Here is a 23521-nt window from a genome sequence, read left to right on the forward strand (position 1 = left end):
TGGGGATGACTTGGTTAAAAAACAAAAAAAAGGAACTAAAACACCTGCCTTTATAGAGCTTCTTTTCAGTGAGGGAGACAGAGAAACTAAATAAATAAACTATATGTAATGTTAAAAGCCAGTAACTGCTCTAAATAAAATGAAGTGAGGATAAGGAATTGGGACTGTTGGGGAAGAGGGTATTCAGATAACGCATCACTGAGAAGGCAACATTGAAGAAAAGACCTGAGGAAGGAAAAGTGTGAGCCACGCAAGTGTCTGGGATGGACATAACAGAAAGCAGCAAACGAAGGGCGAAGGCCATGACAGCAAAGTGTCCGGCGGGTTCCAGGAGGAGCGGGCTGTTCCATGCAGCCTGAGCTGTATGTGTGTGTGTGTGTGCACATGCACGTGTGTGTGCATGTGTGTGTGTGTGCATGCATTGGGGGCTGGCAGTAGGAAGAGATGGTATCTGAAGGTCAGAGCACCTACAGCTTGGGCGGGGATGGCCCATGTAAAGCCTTGGCTTTTCCTTGAAGTGAGATAGGAGCTACTGGAGAATTCTGGGCAGAGGAGTGACAGGATCTGCTGAGCTGAGAACAGCAGACAGGAGCAGAAGCTGGAACAGAGAGACAGTTAGGAAGCCACACAGCAGTGCAGAGAGAGAGAGGACAGCCTTGGGCATCTTTTTCCAACAAACCTCCATGAAATGCTCATAGGGTGGCTTTGAAGGGTCTTTCAAGCATCCATTCAAAACTTAAAAACTATTAACACTTACCCTGGGTGCTGGAAATCTGAATGTGGATGAGACAGAGTCTCTGGGGACAAAGGCCCGCATTAAAAAAAAAAATTACAGAACAGTACACAACAGATGTCCAACCAGGATGCAAAGGCCACTGAGAGGAGAGAGAGAATTAACTCTGGAGACGGGAAGGGGTGGGGGTAGTGTCAGAGAAGGCTTCCAGGAAATAGGGACTTCCGGACTGGGTTTGGTAGGCTAAATAGGAGTTAGTGGCTTAGCACAAACACAGTGTTTTGCAGATAATTGGTGCTCAATAAAGAGCCACTGAACAGCACTGAATGGTTTTGGCATCCTGGGGCTTTGATAGAAATAGAAAAAGATACTATTCTAACCCAGAAGCTTTACATAACCAGAAGAGACATAAACAGTAATTTCCAATCTGGTTAACAAGCTCATTTAGACACAGAACATCTGCATTCCTCTCTAATAATGATTTTAGCCAGTCACCAAATTTCCCTAAGTTTGCTTCAGTATGAAATTTCCCGATAGTAACAACAGTAAGAAAGGTCTATTAATCAACATACTTATGAGAAGTAATGTTCTGAGCCAATGAACACAATGTACTATGAAAAAGAAGTAAGGGTGCTGCCTTTGTCACAAAGGCTAAGTAACAGGATGGAGAAAATGTGATTCACCTAACACCCAGAGAGCTGGAGAAGACACAGGGTGGGGAGAAGGGGAGGCTGCTCCCTTGGAGAGAAGCACTTGGTTGTAGGTAATGGGATCTTTTCCATAAAACCTCCACCTTGAGTGGATGTCTGGCTAAACCTTTGATTGAGTTATTATACCCATGACATATCAGGTGCAGGTGGATTCAGATACAGGTCTGGAAGCAGGATCTAAAGGAAATAAGGTCAGGGATTTGCAACAGAAAAAAAAAAGGGGGTGGGGAATGGGAAGCAGGTTCAAGGTTATGAAATTGGGATTTGGGCCAAGTTTAGCCAGCTAGGTGAGGGGTAAGGGGTATATTTGTTATTTATGTTACAGCAGAGGAATCCAGAGCCAAGCACAGAAAAAGTGTTCAATATATCATGCATGACTGATTGGATTAAACACATTTCAGTTGCTTGCTGGTACCTGCCATTCTCAGCTTCTACTGTCCTCAAAAAGGATGAACTCTGTCCGTGGGTGGCCCCTGGGGCTGATTCCCAGCAGTAGGTGCAAATTTACATTTCCACAAGGGAAACAGAGAAGGTGGTCGTGAAGCTAAGCTGTGGTGACTAATCTCTATGGTGATCTTTATACTGCAAGTCAACAAGCTCATGTTGCAAAGATTTAGACATGAACCTCCCACATTTCAAACTCTTCTACACGAGCAGTCTATGGGGAGAAACAAAAACATATGTGCACATACATGTGAATGTTCAAGGTAGCACTCCACTCTTCACAAAAGCCAAAAGATGGAAATGACCCACAGGTCCATCAGTGGGAGAATGGGTAAACAAACTGGGGTCTATCCACACAATGGAATACTATTCAGCAATAAAAAAGAACGACGTGCTAAAGCATGCCACAGTATACATGAACCACACAAACATTATGCTGAGAAGTTGCACAGGGCACAAAAGAGCTTTTTAGGGTGATGGAGATGTTGTAAAACTAGATTGTGGTGGTAGTTGCCCAACCCTAATAATTAACAACAAAAAGCCCCACTGAATTGTACCCTGACATAGAGTGAATTTGAGGGTCTGTAAATTATACCTCAATAAAGTTGTTTAAAAAAAAAAACAAACCACTCATGAAATGCTCTTACCACATGCTCTTCAGCTATATTTTCTACGTCCTGTAAAAACCCTATAAATACTATACAGGGTGATTGTGCTCATATCATTTTGCAAGAAGCTGTGTCTTTTACGTGAAAACCAAGTAAATTGGTTTCTGGGCTCCTGCAGTAGAAGTTAAGGCTTTCAGAGGACCTACTTGGTGCCAGGTACCCTCTCAGCCTTAAACATGTATTCATTTCTTGATTCCTCTACCAACCCCAGGGGTGGGTCATAGTCTCCCCACTGGACAGAAGAGGAATCAGCACACAGAGGTTAGGAAACCTGATCCAGGTCACCCAGAGTGCGGGCTAAACCCGAAGTGAACTTGGCTGTAAGACTCTAGGGCCCAGCACTCAATTGTTACCCACTTAACCCCCCTGGGTTCAGGAATGGCTGGGCAAACAGCAACCACTAATTTTTCAAAAGAGTGAGTACTTCTTAAGCAACTGCCAACCTTCTCCCTGTTTCAGTTCCTCTTCCTCTTTCCCTGTGACCTGGCACTTTCACCATCCCCCCTACACTGAGCTATCCAGATTCCCTGCCAGGTTTGTTTCTGCATCTAGAACATTCCCCTAGGAGGTCAGGATGGGCCCCCATGAACCAGATTTCCCAGGAGCTAAAGTTGATTTCACTGCGGCTCGTGGAGTTAACTCTTTTCTCCCCCTCCCTATCTCCAGAGTGCTTTTCTCATAAACGATACAGCTCCTTGCAAAATAATGTGAGCATGGCTTTCAGAAATTAACCTGAGCATTGACATTCCATCAAAAGAACTTGCTCTACTCTCTGGCCTGAGGCAAGCACCTAAGTCTTTCCCAAGAAATGCATAAGGAGAACCTTAACAAGCCTGAAGACACCCAGATTAGGGGAGAAGAGTGCTCTGGATCTTAGAATACATTGGATTTTTCTCCCTGGCACCAGCTCCTACTGCTGGAGAGGGTGCTTCTCTTGGAGAGCAACGCAATAGGGCTTGCTATGCAAATCGACACTATTAGCACAGTAGAGGGAATGGGGGCATTCAGGGAAAAAGCAAGTGGTTTCCTAAAGCCAGGATTCATTCCCATTGGGTGTCGCCCAGTCTGGAGGGGCAGGTTTCCTGCTGTCAAGCACTCTACAGAATACACACTGAGGCCCAGGGCTTTCTCAATTGCGGTCAAATGGCGTCCTCTGGCCCCCATTGCCTGGGGTGAGTGTGATGAACAACCTTGAAAGGGTTCTGGGATAAAAGCTTCCTTATTCCCTTAGCAGATCACACGGAGGGCTCTGAAGGCAGAGATCAGCCTAATTAGGGCTGTGGCGCTCCTACGATTTAAGAGACGGCAAGCATGCACTACCACCACCCTTCAGAGCTTGAGGCTTTCCTGTTCACACCAGAAACAGCCTCTGCCTCTCACTGCTCTTTGAAGATGGTCTTTGGGCAGCAAAAATACTGAACACTCCAAGTTCTGAAACACCAGAGCCTGGAGCTAATCATTAAGAGGCAGAAGACCCGATCTGTGAACCAATCGGGTCTTGGCTTGCTAATTTCCTTCTGGAGTTGGGGAACATTATGGCTTCAAGAAAACCCTCCCTGGAGGCCTAGGATAAACTCAAAATAGGCCCCTTTATTGCTCATTAGCAGCACTGAGAGAATGCTGAACAAGAAATGCCCCTAAACACAAATGATTCCTAGAGTGACTTTTCTAAAACACCCATCTAATAGCATCACTGCCCTATTCCTGAGTTAAAATCTGTCTGCGGCCTCCTCTTGTCCCAGAATCAAATGCTGAGTTCTTGAGCTGAGCCTCAGCATCTTTTCATGATGTATCTCCTCCGACCTCCTCTTGCATCCTCTCTCTATCTTCAGTCACAGTGCCAACCTTCCAATTCACCACCATTTCTCTTTTTCCCCCAGGCCTTCGCACCTCGGCCTCTCAGGTACCCCCACTTTGCCTTCAGGACTCATCTCCCGCAAAGTGCTTCCAGACACTCTCCCTCCCCTCCCCCGTCCCCACCCTGCACCTGAGTTACATGATCCCAAAGCACACCTGGCTAGTCGCTGTGACAGGTGTAATCACTGGCAGCAGCACTGCCTATCATCCTGACCTTGAAGCTACTTGAGGACAGGGACTCATCCTTTGACACCTCTTCTTCCCCAACTCCGGGCATAGTCTGCAGTCCCCTCCAGTTGACAAATCCAGAGCAGATGCATGAATAACAGCAGGCAGAAAAGAAACTCCTGGGTTTCTGTGAGCTGCAGAGCTCTGCAGAAGAAACTCTACCCAGGAGAAGTGTGAAAGGGCAATTTTATGAGCATGTTTTGTAGGAGACAATTTTATTAATTGTCTCTCTGAGTCATTAGGGTTCAGATGAGCCTCCTGGATCTTGGCACACAGGAATGAAATGCACACACACTCATTACCCTCCTCATTCATTTAATCATTCTTTCAGGTTTGTGCACCTTCTCCCTGCCAGGCAGAGGGCTAGGCACTTGGATGTCAAAGGGACCAAACTGGGTGTGGCCCTGCATCACTGACCATTTAACAAGGTCTATTTGGGGAACAAATAGACCTTCCTGTTTGAAAGGAAATCTAGTAATAGGTTTAAAAAGAATGGGTCACATGATAACTTCTAAGGACTGGCTGGCATTCAAGAATCTTAGGGAAGAAAGATGGCCTTCAAATAAATATGATAAAGTCTTTTCAAATATCATATGATACCACTTATATGTGGATTCTAAAAAATGATATAAATGAACTTTTTTTTTCTTTACAAAACATAAACAGACGCACAGACAATAAACAGAAAACAAGCTTATGGTTACCAAAGAGGAAAGTGGTGGTGGTCGGGGGGATAAATTAGGAGTTTGGGATTAACATACACACACTAGGGACAGCGACAGTCACTCAGTTGTGTCTGATTCTTTGCGACCCCGTGGACTGTAGCCCGCCAGGCTCCTCTGTCCATGGGATTCTCCAGGCAAGAATACTGGAGTGGGTTGCCATTTCCTACTCCAGGGGATCTTTCCGATCGGGATTGAACCCGGATCTCCTGCATTTCAGGCAGATTCTTTACCAACTGAGCCACCAGGGAAGCCATATACACACTAATATATATATATATATATATATATATATATATATATATATATATATATAAACTAATCAACAAGGACCCACTGTATAGCACAGAGAACTATACTTAATATTCTGTAATAACCTACATGGGAAAACAATCTGAAAAAGAATGCACCTGTGTAACTTAATCACTTTGCTGTTTCCTGAAACTAATACAGTATTGTAAATCATCTACACTCTGATATAAAATTCAAAATGTCTTTTTACAATGTGGTGGTGAGTAACCATTTTCCCTCAGAGGAAGTTGAGACAGGAAAGGTGGAAGTGGGTTCTGGCAGGGATCCTGGTAAGATCTCAGCCTCCGGGAAGGGTAGTAAAGTCTGTGATGTGTTAAAATCTCACTGCCACAGGCCACCGCATCCCTGTCTGCACCTTTGGGAAGGGCTGGCAGCTTCTTGAGATCAAAGAAGATGGAAAGTATAGCTCTGGGACAAGTGTCATCGCTTGAGGCTCCAGCAATGCTGTTGGCGCAAGCCTGGGTGGGCTCAAACCAAGCCAGCATCCAACCCTCATTCCATGACTGAGCCCTACGACCGAGACTCTTGGTTCTTGTTATCCAGAGAACGGGTGATGATTGCTACCTCCCAGGATTACTGTGAGGATAAATGAGATGATGTGTTGGGATGTAAAGTCTGTATGTAAAGGGCTGCCCCCGTCAGGATGATGATACTGTCATTCTTGAGTTAAGTGTCATATAAAGAGTGAATGAGATAGTGATTCAAGTGCTCAGCTATTGTGGTAAAGTCTGATGAATACTACTGTAGAAAACATTGTCACATAATAATATAACAATCTATATTAAATAAGCAACAGCAATAGTGTGTCTTTATTGAGCATATGTGTCAGCCTTGTTCCAAGCACTTCATAGGTACTAGCTCATTTTCACATTAGCCGCTTGAGGTTCTAGTATCATCCTCATTTTGCAGCAGAAGAAACTAACACATCCAAGTGATACAGCCAGAAGGCCTCAGCAGAGGGGCTGGAACGCCAGGAGAGGGCTGCACTGTAGACCCTCTTTCCATTAACAAATGTTCAGAACATCAGGCCTGGGCCCCTGAAGCCTCTGTCTCTGGCTGGCCCCGTCCAGCGGCTGCACTCAGGGCTGTCCATGGCTCACCACAGTCTCTGGCCTCAAATCTTTCCTTGGAAACCTGCCTTGGCCTACAGTCCACGCCTGCTTTCACTCTGAACACGCCATTTCTACTTTCAGCCTTCAGAGTCTTCCCTGCCTACGTGTCAAGATCTCTTGATTGCACTAAGATGCCCTGCTTTGAAGCAGAGTCCCTCATCTCTCGCATCTGGTCAAGGAGCTCATATTCCCCTATCCATGGGGGCTCTCGGCCTGCCTATTTCTAGCTTTGTGCTATTTTTGAAGCCTAAGGAATTAAAATGTTTTAAAACGATGGCAATGGCACTTTTGGCCTTTACTTCTCTGAGCACAAGACACAGTGTCCCAACCCTGTTGGGGGTGGTGGGACCCGAGGAGCCCTCCCCAGCTCTGGAAGTAAAGTTTTGCTTTTATCTGTTTTATATACTTGGATCTCAAGTAAAGTTTCATTTGAAAAGGAATCCTATTTTTAAAAACGTTTGAAAACCACTGAAGAGTCCTACCTATTTGGAATCACTGACATACTGAGCCATCTCTCTGTCCCCCTCCCCATCTAAGTCTTTGTGTGGTTCCTGGACAAGGGTCAGGTCTGATGGTGAAGGAGGTTTTCATCTTGACCATCCAGTCCCTCCCTTCAGTATCCATCTGATGTTCCACCCACAAGGAACATTTTTACTCCAATAACAACCAGACTCCTCTGGGTGACCATGGCAGTTCACATGTTAGAATTTCAAAAAGCCCTCATCTAGCTTGCGGAATCCTCCAAGTCAGGAAAATCTCACAGAAACATGGTGAGCTTTTACTTGTTCACGAGTTACCTGGGGTACCAGAAGGGAGGGAATGGCGAGGACAGATGGACTTAGGAGAGTCTTACCTGTTTTTCGATGAAAGCATTGATTCTCTGTAGCATCCCTTCGCATGTGAATTCATACGGCATGTATGGCTCAATCTGCAGAAACAGAACAGATCATGAAAGAGGAGAACACGAGACAAGTAATCTGTTCCCAGTTCTCCACTGATTCACCCACACTCAGGTGCCAATGCCTGCAGGCAGCCAGGTGAGGGGCTAAGAACATGAACTTGGAAATTAGCAGACCTGTCTTCACAACCTCCCTGTTCCTTATCAGCTGTGGGGCCCAGAGCAAATTAACTACCATCTTTGAGCCTCAGATCCTTCAAGTGTGAAATGATGATAAGAAAAATCCATTCTTTGGGATCTGTGATGAATATTACATCGAGGGAAAAAGTAAAGTGCTTAGTTCAGGGTCTAACACATGGAAGGCATCCAACCAGAGGTACAGTGTCCGTTGTTGGAAGGTAAGATCTATGGGGCAGCATCCATGGCTGCAGATCAGCTGTATCCTGGTGCTGAGAAGCAGGGCTCAGCTGGAACCAGCAAACACCTGGTGAATGAACACAGGCCTCCTCCCCTGAGAAAGGCATGTGATGAGTTCACATGCCTGACTTCACAACAGTCAAAAAACTTCCTTTTGTATTAGTAGGTGAATATGTACCCAAAGAACTCATGGAGCAAAAAACAGTGACGACGCATCACAGAGATTTCAGCAAGAGGGTTCCAGGAGGCTAGAAGGTCAAAGCCAACTTCTGCTAATGTTGGGCTTTTAAGACCAGCTATGGGAGGAGCCAAGATGGCGGAGGAGTAGGACGGGGAGACCACTTTCTCTCCTACAGGTTCATCGAAGGAATGACTGAACACAGAGCAGGCTTCGCGGAACAGCTTCGGATCGCTAGCTGAGGTCGTCGGGCGCCCAGAGAAGCAGCCCATTGTCTTCGAAAGGGGGTAGGACAAAATATAGGGGATAAAAAGTGAGACAAAAGAGCTAGGGGCGGAGATCCGTCCCGGGAGCTCTTGGGTGGCATTGCTTGGGGTAGGGTCCGGGCCGAGTGCCCTGAGGACAATCGGAGGGAACTTCTGTGAGTTGCCAACTTGAACTGTGGGAGACCAAAAGAGAGAGAGTAAATTAACCGGCCGGAACACACTGCCGGCCGTTCGCAGAACAAGGAGACCGAGAGGGTCCAGAGAGGAGCTCGCAGGCTGCAGACCGGCCCAGCCCCGCCGGAGGCAGGAGGCAGGAGGCAGGGGGGAGGGGAAGGTCGCGGCGGGACACAGGGCGCAGGCACCCGACCGGCGCTGGCGGGGACTGGGGCTGGGGACGCGGAGGGCGGAAGGCGCGCGCGCCCGACTGGCGCCAGCGGAGACTGAGACTGGGTCCGCGGAAGGGAGGGGGCGCGCCACACCTGGGTAGAGTGCGCCCACCAAGCCCCTGGCTGCCTGGACCGCTCTGACGGGGAGGGCACAGAGAGCAGGCGCAGCTTTTCGTTCCGCGCTTTTGTGGAACACCCGAGGGCTGGAACTGCGTGCAGCGCGGGGCGCGCTCCATATAGAACAGCCGGGAGCCTGAGCAGCACAGACGGAGAAAGCAGCGTCAGCCCCTCCCGGCAGCCCCAGCCCATCCCCGAGGCGCAAGCCCGTCCCCACGGCGCCTGCCTCTCCCTGCAGCGCAAGCCCCTCCCTGTCCCGCAGAGCGACGGAGCTAGCTACCTGAATAAGAGTCCACCTCCGCCCGCCTGTGTCAGGGCGGAAATGAGGCTCTGAAGAGACGGGCAAACAGAAGCCAAATAAACAAAGGGAACCGCTTCAGAAGGGACTGCTGCAACAGACTAAAATCCCTCTAGGAAACGCTGACTACACCGGAGGGGCCTGTAGATATCGAGAAGCGTAAGCTGGAACGAGGAGCTATCTGAAACTGAGCCGAACCCACACTGACCACAACTGCTCCAGAGAAACTCCTAGATATAATTTTACTTTTTTCTCTCTTTTTTTTTTTTTTTAAATTTTTTAAATTTTTTTTCTTTTTTTCTTTTTTTTCTTTTTGCTTTCTTCTCTTTTATTTTCCTTTAAAATCCCCTATTACTCCCCCATTACTCCTTAACTTTCATTTCCACAGACTTTTACGATTTTTTAATTAGGGGGAAAAAAAAAATTTTTTTTTCTTTCTTTTTTTTTTTTTCTTTTTTTTCTTTCCTTTTTCTCTTCTATTTTCTATTTTTCTTTTTCTCTTATTTCTTTTAAAGTCCTCTAGTACTCCTCTACTACTCCTTAATTTTCATTTTCAATACACTATAACCTTACAAAAAAAAAAAAAGAAGAGAAGCCCTATTTTTAAACCGAAGATTATTCTCTCCCAATCTTGACTCTCTGTTTTCTACCTCAGAACACCTCTATTTCCTCCTTTCCCCTTCTCTTCCCAATCCAATTCTGTGAATCCTTGTAGGTGACTGGGCTACGGAGAACACTCTGGGAACAGACAGCTGCGTAGATCTGTCTCTCTCCTCTTGAGTCCCCCTTTTTCTCCTCCTGTTCATCTCTATCTCCCTCCTCCCTCTCCTCTTCTTCATGTAACTCTGTGAACCTCTCTGGGTGTCCCTAACGGGGGAGAATCTTTTAGCCATTAACCTAGAAGTTTTCTTATCAGGGCTGTATAGTTGGAGAAGTCCTGAGACTACAGGAAGAATAAAACTGAAATCCAGAGGCAGGAGACTTAAGCCCAAAACCTGAGAACACCAGAAAACTCCTGACTACATGGAACTTTAAGTAATAAGTGACCGTCCAAAAGCCTCCATACCTACACTGAAACCAACCACCACCCAAGAGCCAATAAGTTTTAGAGCAAGACATACCACGCAAATTCTCCAGCAACGCAGGAACATAGCCCTGAACATCAACATACAGGCTGCCCAAGGACACACCTAACACATAGACCCATCTCAAAACTCATTACTGGGCACTCCATTGCTCTCCAAAGAGAAGAAATCAAGTTCCACACACCAGTACACTGACGCAAGCTCCCCTAACCAGGAAATCTTGACAAGCCAATTGTCTAACCCCACCCACTGGGTTAATCCTCCACAATAAAAAGGAACCACAGACCTCCAGAATACAGAAAGCCCACTCCAGATACAGCAATCTAAACAAGATGAAAAGGCAAAGAAATACCCAACAGGTAAAGGAACATGAAAAATGCCCACCAAGTCAAACAAAAGAGGAGGAGATAGGGAATCTACCTGAAAAAGAATTTAGAATAATGATAATAAAAATGATCCAAAATCTTGAAAACAAAATGGAGTTACAGATAAATAGCCTGGAAACAAAGATTGAAAAGATTCAAGAACTGTTTAATAAAGACCTAGAAGAAATAAAAAAGAGTCAATTAAAAATGAATAATGCAATGAATGAGATCAAAAACACTTTGGAGGGAACCAAGAGTAGAATAACGGAGGCAGAAGATAGGATAAGTGAGGTAGAAGATAAAATGGTGGAAATAAATGAAGCAGAGAGGAAAAAAGAAAAAAGAATCAAAAGAAATGAGGACAACCTCAGGGACCTCTGGGACACTGTGAAACGCCCCAACATTCGAATCATAGGAGTTCCAGAAGAAGAAGACAAAAAGAAAGGCCATGAGAAAATACTCGAGGAGATAATAGCTGAAAACTTCCCTAAAATGGGGAAGGAAATAGCCACCCAAATCCAAGAAACCCAGAGAGTCCCAAACAGGATAAACCCAAGGCGAAACACCCCAAGACACATATTAATCAAATTAACAAAGATCAAACACAAAGAACAAGTATTAAAAGCAGCAAGGGAGAAACAACAAATAACACACAAAGGGATTCCCATAAGGATAACAGCTGATCTATCAATAGAAACCCTCCAGGCCAGAAGGGAATGGCAAGACATACTGAAAGTAATGAAAGAGAATAACCTACAACCTAGATTACTGTATCCAGCAAGGATCTCATTAAGATATGAAGGCGAATTCAAAAGCTTTACAGATAAGCAAAAGCTGAGAGAATTCAGCACCACCAAACCAGCTCTTCAACAAATGCTAAAGGATCTTCTCTAGACAGGAAATACAGAAAGGTTGTATAAACGTGAACCCAAAACAACAAAGTAAATGGCAACGGGACCACACCTATCAATAATTACCCTAAATGTAAATGGGTTGAATGCCCCAACCAAAAGACAAAGATTGGCTGAATGGATACAAAAACAAGACCCCTATATATGCTGTCTACAAGAGACCCACCTCAAAACAAGAGACACATACAGACTAAAAGTGAAGGGCTGGAAAAAAATATTTCATGCAAACGGAGACCAAAAGAAAGCAGGAGTCGAAATACTCATATCAGATAAAATAGACTTTCAAATAAAGGATGTGAAAAGAGACAAAGAAGGACACTACATAATGATCAAAGGATCAATCCAAGAAGAAGATATAACAATTATAAATATATATGCACCCAACATAGGAGCACCGCAATATGTACGGCAAACGCTAACGAGTATGAAAGTGGAAATTAATAGTAACACAATAATAGTGGGAGACTTTAATACCCCACTCACAACTATGGATAGATCAACTAAACAGAAAATTAACAAGGAAACACAAACCTTAAATGACACAATGGACCAGCTAGACCTAATTGATATCTATAGGACATTTCACCCCAAAACAATCAAATTCACCTTTTTCTCAAGTGCACACGGAACATTCTCCAGAATAGATCACATCCTGGGCCATAAATCTGGTCTTGGAAAATTCAAAAAAATTGAAATCATTCCAGTCATCTTTTCTGACCACAGTGCAGTAAGATTAGATCTCAATTACAGGAAAAAAATTGTTAAAACTTCAAACATATGGAGGCTAAATAACACGCTTCTGAATAACCAACAAATCATAGAAGAAATCAAAAAAGAAATCAAAATATGTATAGAAATGAATGAAAATGAACACACAACAACCCAAAACCTATGGGACACTGTAAAAGCAGTGCTAAGGGGAAGGTTCATAGCATTACAGGCTTACATCAAGAAACAAGAAACAAACCAAATAAATAACCTAACTCTACACCTAAAGCAATTAGAGAAGGAAGAAATGAAGAACCCCAGAGTTAGCAGAAGGAAAGAAATCTTAAAAATCAGGGCAGAAATAAATGCAAAAGAAACTAAAGCGACCATAGCAAAAATCAACAAAGCTAAAAGCTGGTTTTTTGAAAAAATAAACAAAATTGACAAACCATTAGCAAGACTCATTAAGAAACAAAGAGAGAAAAACCAAATTAAAATTAGAAATGAAAATGGAGAGATCACAATAGACAACACTGAAATACAAAGGATCATAAGAGACTACTACCAGCAGCTCTATGCCAATAAAATGGACAACTTGGATGAAATGGACAAATTCTTAGAAAAGTATAACTTTCCAAAACTGAACCAGGAAGAAATAGAAGATCTTAACAGACCCATCACAAGCAAGGAAATCGAAACTGTCATCAAAAATCTTCCAGCAAACAAAAGCCCAGGACCAGATGGCTGCACAGCTGAATTCTACCAAAAATTTAGAGAAGAGCTAACACCTATCTTACTCAAACTCTTCCAGAAAATTGCAGATGAAGGTAAGCTTCCAAACTCATTCTATGAGGCCACCATCACCCTAATTCCAAAACCAGACAAAGATGCCACAAAAAAAGAAAACTACAGGCCAATATCACTGATGAACATAGATGCAAAAATCCTTAACAAAATTCTAGCAAACAGAATCCAACAACATATTAAAAAAATCATACACCATGACCAAGTGGGCTTTATCCCAGGAATGCAAGGATTCTTTAATATCCGCAAATCAATCAATGTAATACACCACATTAACAAATTGAAAGATAAAAACCATATGATTATCTCAATAGATGCAGAGAAAGCCTTTGACAAAATTCAACACTCATTTATGATTAAAACTCTCCAAAAAGCAGGAATAGAAGGAACATACCTCAACATAATAAAAGCTATATATGACAAACCCACAGCAAGCATCACCCTCAATGGTGAAAAATTGAAGGCATTTCCCCTGAAATCAGGAACAAGACAAGGGTGCCCACTCTCACCACTACTATTCAACATAGTGTTGGAAGTTCTGGCCACAGCAATCAGAGCAGAAAAAGAAGTAAAAGGAATCCAGATAGGAAAAGAAGAAGTAAAACTCTCACTGTTTGCAGATGACATGATCCTCTATATAGAAAACCCTAAAGACTCTACCAGAAAATTACTAGAGCTAATCAATGAATATAGTAAAGTTGCAGGATATAAAATTAACACACAGAAATCCCTTGCATTCCTATATACTAACAATGAAAAAACAGAAAGAGAAATTAAGGAAACAATACCATTCACCATTGCAACAAAAAGAATAAAATACTTAGGAGTATATCTACCTAAAGAAACAAAGGACCTATACATAGAAAACTATAAAACACTGATGAAAGAAATCAAAGAGGACACAAACAGATGGAGAAACATACCGTGTTCCTGGGTTGGAAGAATCAATATTGTCAAAATGGCTATTCTACCCAAAGCAGTCTATAGATTCAATGCAATCCCTATCAAGTTACCAACGGTATTTTTCACAGAACTAGACCAAAGAATTTCACAATTTGTATGGAAATACAAAAAACCTCGAATAGCCAAAATAATCTTGAGAAAGAAGAATGGAACGGGAGGAATCAACCTGCCTGACTTCAGACTCTACTACAAAGCCACAGTCATCAAGACAGTATGGTACTGGCACAAAGACAGAAATATAGATCAATGGAACAGAATAGAAAGCCCAGAGATAAATCCACGAACCTATGGACACCTTATCTTTGACAAAGGAGGCAAGGATATACAATGGAAAAAAGACAACCTCTTTAACAAGTGGTGCTGGGAAAACTGGTCAACCACTTGTAAAAGAATGAAACTAGAACACTTTCTAACACCATACACAAAAATAAACTCAAAATGGATTAAAGATCTAAATGTAAGACCAGAAACTATAAAACTCCTAGAGGAGAACATAGGCAAAACACTCTCTGACATAAATCACAGCAAGATCCTCTATGACCCACCTCCCAGAATATTGGAAATAAAAGCAAAACTAAACAAATGGGACCTAATGAAACTTAAAAGCTTTTGCACTACAAAGGAAACTATAAGCAAGGTGAAAAGACAGCCCTCAGATTGGGAGAAAATAATAGCAAATGAAGAAACAGACAAAGGATTAATCTCAAAAATATACAAGCAACTCCTGCAGCTCAATTCCAGAAAAATAAATGACCCAATCAAAAAATGGGCCAAAGAACTAAACAGACATTTCTCCAAAGAAGACATACAGATGGCTAACAAACACATGAAAAGATGCTCAACATCACTCATTATTAGAGAAATGCAAATCAAAACCACAATGAGGTACCATTACACGCCAGTCAGGATGGCTGCTATCCAAAAGTCTACAAGCAATAAATGCTGGAGAGGGTGTGGAGAAAAGGGAACCCTCTTACACTGTTGGTGGGAATGCAAACTAGTACAGCCGCTATGGAAAACAGTGTGGAGATTTCTTAAAAAACTGGAAATAGAACTGCCATATGACCCAGCAATCCCACTTCTGGGCATACACACTGAGGAAACCAGATCTGAAAGAGACACGTGCACCCCAATGTTCATCGCAGCACTGTTTATAATAGCCAGGACATGGAAGCAACCTAGATGCCCATCAGCAGATGAATGGATAAGGAAGCTGTGGTACATATACACCATGGAATATTACTCAGCCATTAAAAAGAATTCATTTGAATCAGTTCTAATGAGATGGATGAAGCTGGAGCCCATTATACAGAGTGAAGTAAGCCAGAAAGATAAAGAACATTACAGCATACTAACACATATATATGGAATTTAGGAAGGTGATAACGATAACCCTATATGCAAAACAGAAAAAGAGACACAGAAATACAGAACAGACTTTTGAACTTTGTGGGAGAATGTGAGGGTGGGATATTTCAAAAGAACAGCATGTATACTATCTATGGTGAAACAGATCATCAGCCCAGGTGGGATGCATGAGACAAGTGCTCCGGCCTGGTGCACTGGGAAGACTCAGAGGAATCGGGTGGAGAGGGAGGTGGGAGGGGGGATCGGGATTGGGAATACATGTAAATCCATGGCTGATTCATATCAATATATGACAAAACCCACTGAAAAAAAAAAAAAATCTAAAAAAAAAAAAAAAAAAAGACCAGCTATGATTTCAGCAAGCCAACACTGAGGGAGGGCCAAGATATGGAAGATGTTCTCCGGGGAGGCAAGTAGTGGGAAATTAGACTTGAAAGAAGGAGTGTGGGAGGACAGAACTAGGATCATGGAGTCTAATGAGCTAGGCTAGGAAGGAGCTCACTGGATTTCCACAAAGGACTTGAGATTTCTACCCCAAGGAGCCTGGACTTTATCTGAGCGTGCAAGTAATGCAGAAGGTGCCTCACTGGGGTGGGGGAGGCAATCTGATCAGCACTGTGATACTGACGGAAAGGGAAGAAAAGTGGGTTGGAGTTCTGCACCGCCTACGCCAACATTCTGAGGTCCGTGTCTTCAGGGGCAGCCGTCTGGCATTATTAACCTGAAATGGACATTACACTTGGGAGAAAATCACCAGTAATCCAATTTTTTACAGCTTCAGAGAACCCAACAGCAGTTGGCACGTTCACCACGTCCCTCTTAAGTCTGCACTTGCCTATCTCAAATCTGCAGGGTGGAGGCCTGGACAAAACATCCGTGAGGTGAAGCCTGATGAAAATGGGAAACTGACAGAGAAGATACTCATCTGGGGGAAGCCAAGCAGTTGGGCGCAAGGCATATTCTCCCGTTTTCTGTGTTGATTCATACATTACATTCAAAATCTTCATCATCTATCACTGTCACTTTCATAACGTGTCTTTGAATACACAATTAGATGACATATCACACAGCCATGGCTGCCCTCATCCACCCAGAGAGCTCCAAAAGAGGCAGAGCCATAAGTACTGTAATACCAGGGCAGGACTATTTTGCAAGAACTAAGGTCCTTTTGTCCCTAGATAGTTCATCTCAGATGACCACAAAATTCTTTAACTGACTTACATCTTCCAAGCCTGCATCTTTTCATCTCAAGCTTTTGCACTTGCTGTGCCCTCTCTAGTCCTTTACACCCAATGTATACTTCTTATTTTCTTTTAAAGAATATTTATTTAACCAACCTGTGAGTGATTCCAGAAGCTTTCTCTAATTGGCTAGAAATATGTCTCCCCCCATGTTTGTTGGAAAATATATGGAGGAATAAGAACAACAAAAAACATACAATAGAGGACTTGGCATATCGGTTTCATTTATAAAGGGATAAGTATGATTTCTAGAGTGAGATAAACAAACATCAGTGACCATGCGTCATGCCACCAACAGATCCAGTTATGCGGTAGGAAGCATACTAAACACTCAAAGGTCATTCCTACAACATATTCCAAAGGGCATCCATTAGAAATGAAAGTGAATTAATTCAAAGAGCTCATGCAATAAACACAGAAAAACGGCTCTTCCTAGGTCACCCTACCAACCAAACCCAGGTTAACCAAAGGGATGCTGACTCATTGCTTGCTCTGTGGCCAGTTCACTGTTCTAAAAGATAAGGAACCAATTTTCCTATAAAGGAAAAGTCAAAAAGAAAAGAAACTATATTCTTAAGCCATCGCTGCCAGTAAGTTCCATGAGCCATCTTGCTGTGGATGGGAACAGGGCCCTCTGTGTGGGAAAGCTCTGCAGCTTAAGGAATATCGAGCATTGGCTAGTCTCTGATGTTAGATCTGTTGCACACATTTTGTGTGTGTGTGTCAGTGAGAGAGAGAGAGAGCATTCTGCATAACAGTCCTTCAGGGAAAGTCAAGGCCTCTTTGGGGAATGGAATGAAAGGGAATGTGAAACCGCACCAGTCACTGAGAATCCCAAATAGGGCCAGTTATGGAGAAGCAGGGGGGAGTGTTTGATCATCCCGCCTGGTGGAAGGACTGTTAATCATGGCCACAGGAAGGATGCCTGCAGACTGCACCACGCAGTCCCTCCTGGCCTTGGAAACTGTCCCTATCCCCCACATTGTCCTTCATTTTCTCCTCTTTACCTTCTTCCTTCCTGTGCGATGTCCTCTCTCCTCTGGCATCACTCAGCGTTCTAAGTCAGAGTGTGGATTTCTACGGGAACTGCAATCTGAGATCAGCTAACCCCTGCATGGCCCCACCTGACTGGTGGCTTGGCACCAGTCAATGAGAGACAGTCTTAGAAGGCAGAAGACCACGGGTTGAGTCTTATCTCCTCTATCTACTAAGTCGAGAATTTTAAGTTAGACACTTCATGTAATTTCTCTTGATGATTTCAAATGTAAGACAGGTCATGCCATTCCACTGTTCAAAACTACCCATCATACTTAGAATAAAATCCATAATCCCTATGGTGATCTCTTTAAAGGCTCTACATATTCTGGCTCCTATGGAATCTTCTATGGTCTCCATTATTTCCAATAGGAAGTTGGTCGTCTTTTATACTGTCATTCCCCTGAATGTAATAAATTTTTCTCTGACTGCTTTCAAGATTATTTTCCTTATCTTTCATTTTTGGCAGTTCAGCTACAATGTACCTAACTGTGTTTTTCTCCATATTTATCCTGCTTGGCCTTCACTGAGCTCCCACGATCTGTAGGTTGATGTCATTCATCAATTTTAGAAAATTCTTAGCCATCATCTTTTCACAAATGTTTCTTCTGATCATTCTCTCCTCCAAGATTCCCATCACACTTAAGTTAGGTTGTTTGATGTTGTTCCACACATCTTATATGCCCCTTCTTTTTATCTTGTTTCTCTAATTTCAATAATTTCTACTGACAAGCTGTTAAGTTCACTGATTATTTTCCTCTGCTGTGTACAGTCTGCTGATAAATCCAGTGAAAGAGTTCATTTCTGATACTGTCTGTACCTTCGGTTCTAGTATTTTTTTCATTTGGCTTAAAATTCCTTTTTCCATTTCTGCTGAAATCCCCCATCTGTTCACATATGCTGTCCACTTTTTCCATCAAACATTTTAATATATTTGTCTCAGCATTTAAAATTTGCTGTCTGATAATTCCAACATCTGGATCATCTCTGGGTCTGGTTTTATTGACAGAGTCCTCTCTTAATGATGTGTCATGTTTTCTTGCTTTTTTGAGTGTCATGTAACCTAAAATCTTGTAATTAAATATGAGAAATCTTGGTACCAAATTTCTGACACATTTATAACAAGCTTAAGGGTTATAATGACAATTGTTTTTGTATTACTCTCATCCCTTATTTTATCTCTCTTTCTAACTCTCAACTTTTCCTTTACTTCATTTCATGCTGTTTTTCTTCTTAAATTTCATCTTAATAAACCAGCCAAAATACTAGTTTCTATCCAGGTCCTACTACTTATTAGTTGTGCGATTTTAGGTAAATTACTTAATTTCTTTAAACCTTAATATTCTTATCTGTAGAAGGATTAAATGAGATAAGGCTCATAAAGATGTATAGAGAGATTTTACATGTGTAGAAAGAGCTTCTCCCTACATATCATCTATTATAATTAACACCCTCCCCCACACCAGTTAAGTGTCCTTAGTTTAAAATTATTTAAACAAATCTGTGTTGTTCAAACCACCAAGGGAAAGGGTTTTAAAACATGGAACAGTAGATGTTCCATGGAGTGTGCTCGCTTAGGAGTGGACAGAACTCAGCACCCACTCACTGCTTTATGTGTCAGGCATTCCTACGAGATTTCTGTCTGACAAAACGGATCTATGAGCTACAAGGTTTTGAACTTTATGACCCAAGATTTTCATCTGTACATTAACTTTTGAACTACTCCTTTTTGAGGCCATGCACACTTAACTAAGTGTTGTGGGTTGAACTGTCCCCCAAAAAAGATATGTTGAAGTCCTAACCCTGTGAATGGGACTCTATCTGGAGATGCAAACAGACAGAATCAAGTGAGATGAGGTCATACTGATTTAGGGCGTCCTCTAATCCAGTAAGGGCTTCCCTGGTGACTCAGAGGGTAAAGCGTCTGCCTGCAATGCGGGAGACCTGGGTTTGGTCCCTGGGTTGGGAAGATTCCCTGTAGAAGGAAATGGCAACCCACTCTGGTACTCCTGCCTGGAAAATCGCATGGATGGAGAAGCCTGGTAGGCTACAGTCCATGGGGTCGCAGAGAGTCGGATATGACTGAGCAACTTCACTTTCTTGTCTTTCTTTCTAATCCAATATGACTGATGTCTCTGTAAGAAGTGGAGAAGACAGAGAGACACACATATGGAGACCATTTCGTGACAACAGAGACAGGGATTAAAGTGTTGCAGCTACAAGCCAAGAATAGCAGAAGGTGGATGAGACAAGGAAGCACCCTCCAAGAGGGGCTTCAGAGGGCGCATGGCCCTGCCGACATTTAACTTTAGACTTGGGGCCTCCAGAACTGTGAGGGAATAAATTTGTGTTGTTTAAATCACCAAGCTGTGGTTCTTTGTTATGGCAGCTCTCGAAGCTAACACCCTAGAGGACTCTGAGGCTGAAGAAAGAAGAGCTTTCAGTCTTTATGAGGAGGCCCCTCTGGTGGGGAAGATCCAGACGTGTGGCAGACACTTGAGGCAGCTAGCCTCACTAGGCACTCCATCTCTCGGCTTGGCCACCAGAGGTCTGGGGAACTTCTGCCCTAAACTGTTGAGGCAGAGATGTGATTGTACACATCACTGATGGGAAGCTCTGAGCAGTCACCCCAGAGCTCAATAAGTATAGTCCCTCTAAAGGGACATGGACAACACTGGAATGCTCCTGTCCCTGGAGATGTTCTCAGGAAGCTGAAACTGGCTCTTGTGGGGTACACATTTTATTTCTCAAAGGGGTCAGATGGTCCTTTACATGGGCCAACTGGTGACTTCTCCTAGCATACATGCCTTTCTAGACTCTTCCCCGTGATTCTCACTGTTCCTCCAACTCTTATCTTCTTGAACCCACTTCTCAGTTTAGGTTTGCAGATCCCCACTCATCCTCTGAGACTTAACTCAATGTTGTATTCTCCTGATGTCCTTATAAGCAGCAGAGAAGATACAGAAAAACCTACTGTTACCAGAGAAAAAGGAGTGGGGAGGGATAAATTAGGAGTTTGAGATGACAAACTACTATATATAAAATAGATAAACAACAAGCTCCTATACTGTATAGAACAGGGCACTATATTCAATATCCTATAATAGAGTAAAATGGAAAAGAATATGAAAAAAAGTATACACACATATCTGAATCATTTTTCTGTACACAGAAAACTAGTAAGATATTGTAAATCAACTATGCTTCAATTAAAAAAAAGAAGCAGAGAAGACAGACACTTCTCAATCTCTGGCATGTTGGTCTTGGCACCAAACATCCTTTGCCTTAGTGTGGTGATTTGCAAATATCTATCCTCACTCCCTCCACGCTTCCCATGCATCTGTGAGGTACATCATTATGCTGGGTCCTGAGAACACAGCAGTGAGACAGATACAGTTCCTGCCCATGTTGCTTACAATCTAGTGAAAATCAAGACTATCACTAACAAAAATAAGAATATTATAGCATTACAATGGCCGTGACATAGAAACAAACTAAATGTCCATCAATGGAAGAGTGGATAAAGAAGACATGGTATATATGTTACTTACACACACACACACACTGGAATATTACTCAGCCACAAAAATGAAATAATGCCATTTTCAGCTACATGAATGGACCCAACAGCCAACAGACTATCATACTAAGTGAAGCACGTCATATAAAGGCATATCATTGTACGATATCACTGATTTGTGGAATCTAAGATACAACGCAAATGAACTTGTCTACAAAACAGAAAGAGACTCACAGACATAGCGGACAGACTTTTGGTTGCCAGGGGAAAGGGGGCAGGGGAGGGTTGGATTGGGAGCTGAGGCGAGCTGATGCCAACCATTACATATAGGATGGATAAACAACCAGGTCCTACTGTATAGCACAGGCAACTATATCCAATATCTTGTGACAAACCATAATGGAAAACAAATATGATAAAGAATTTATATATGGATAACTTAATCACTTTGCTGTATACTTGAAACACAACATTGTAAATCAATTACACTTCAATAAAAAAGAATATTATTGCATATGTTATACTAACATTGACTTCATGTGTGCGTGTGCACTAAGTCACTTCAGTCCTGTCCAACTCTTTGCCACTCTATGGACTGTAGCTTGCCAGGCTCCTCTGTCCATGGGATTCTCAAGGCAAGAATACTGGAGTGGGTTGCCATGCACTTCTCCAGGGGATCTTCCTGACCCAGGGATCAAACCCATGTCTCTCATGTCTCCTGCATTGGCAGGTGAGTTCTTTACATTAGCGCCACCTGGGACTGCCTTCATACTACTGACTAAATGTTTATTATGATGCTGACATTACCTTTAAGCACTTTATATTCATTGTCTCATTGAATCTTCTCAAGCACCTGTAAAGGATGAAACTATCCTTCTTTAAGGATGAGGAAACTGAGGCTCAGAGGTTAAGTAACTGCCCGAGGGGGTGCCGTTGGATCCTAGGTGGAACCAGCCTCCTTTATGTTTATGAAGTAAGCATCCCCTACAGTGGTTCAGAAAGTGCTCTGCATACAGTAGGTATTTAATACATGATGCTGAACTGATCAGGAAAAGTCCAGAGAAGTTAGTTTCTTATATAAAATTCTATAAGATGCATAGGTAGAAAAGCCAAATAAATAGATGCTATAGAAAAACATTTCCCAGTAATTCCTTAATTATTCCTTATCCTTCTCACTTTTTTTTTTTTTTTGCAGGGGAGCAGGACTATCTTTTATGATCTTTAGGAGAGCTACATAATTAGGTCAAAGACTCAAGTAACAATTCAAGCTCCTACTACCGTTCATGGGACCCAGGAGTCATGTCAAAAGATCTGCAGAATCTGCACTCATCTGGACACCAGCTCCATTTCCACGTCATGGAACATCCACCAAATCCGCAGGCCAGCCCTTCAACTGGGCTGTTTTCTAATGCCAGAGTTAAGCTGACATGGAAATGTTCTAACTACTCAAACGAAGCGCCTGGAATGCTTTCCACACCATCCCGTTCACATTATCAATGGAGAAGATGGAATAAAAGAAACAACCTTCTGACTTAAAATCGCTTTCACGGCATCCTCGACCTCCTCCTGATTGCCAAGGTCAACGGTCCAAACATGTGGCCGGCCGATGAAAACTTCAGCATAAGGATGCTGTGACGTCAGCTGGAAAAGGAAAAACAGAACCTCAGTCTCACAAACACTGACTTTTTTCAGCCTTCTGTGCCAGGTGAAGTGTAATGCTTTTTATGATTCAGACTTGGACTTGTGTAGGTAACAAGTCATTTTCTGTTCTTCCTCCTGACAATGGAAACCTCCTAAGCACCCCATAAGCATGCATGCAAGCTAACTCGCTTCATTCGTGTCCAACTCTTTGCGACCCGATGGACTATAGCCTGCCAGGCTCCTCTGTCCATGGGATTCTCCAGGCAAGAATACTGGAGTGGGTTGCCATGCCCTCCCTCCAGGGGTCTCCCTGACTTAGGGATCGAACCTGCACCTCTTACCTCTCTTGCACTGGCAGATGGGTTCTTTACCACTGCGCCACCTGGGAAGCCAAGTCAACCCCATAAACAGATAATAATAAACGGGGGAGGGCTCCGTAGCTTCTCTGTTTTTGACCCAGCAGGACATCCACTGGGCCCTCCTAGGTCAGGACTGGATATGCATACTCTCTGGATTCGCACACACAGCACTGAT

The 23521-nt window shown here is 43.0% G+C and overlaps 1 protein-coding gene across 7 annotated transcripts in view; it reads right to left on the reverse strand.

Annotated features, from left to right (window-relative positions):
* The window catches only part of MGAT5 (alpha-1,6-mannosylglycoprotein 6-beta-N-acetylglucosaminyltransferase), a 395868-nt gene that overhangs the window by 19140 nt on the left and 353207 nt on the right, over window positions 1-23521 (reverse strand). For all 7 annotated transcript variants that reach the window (XM_043894629.1, XM_043894630.1, XM_043894627.1 and 4 more), the window contains 2 exons: window positions 22871-22987; window positions 7640-7714 (listed from right to left, as the gene is read on the reverse strand). In XM_043894629.1, coding sequence (XP_043750564.1) covers window positions 7640-7714; window positions 22871-22987 — 192 coding nt within the window. The remainder of the gene's footprint in view (window positions 1-7639; window positions 7715-22870; window positions 22988-23521) is intronic.

Source organism: Cervus elaphus, chromosome 33 (assembly GCF_910594005.1).
Source record: "Cervus elaphus chromosome 33, mCerEla1.1, whole genome shotgun sequence".
NCBI lineage: Eukaryota > Metazoa > Chordata > Mammalia > Artiodactyla > Cervidae > Cervus > Cervus elaphus.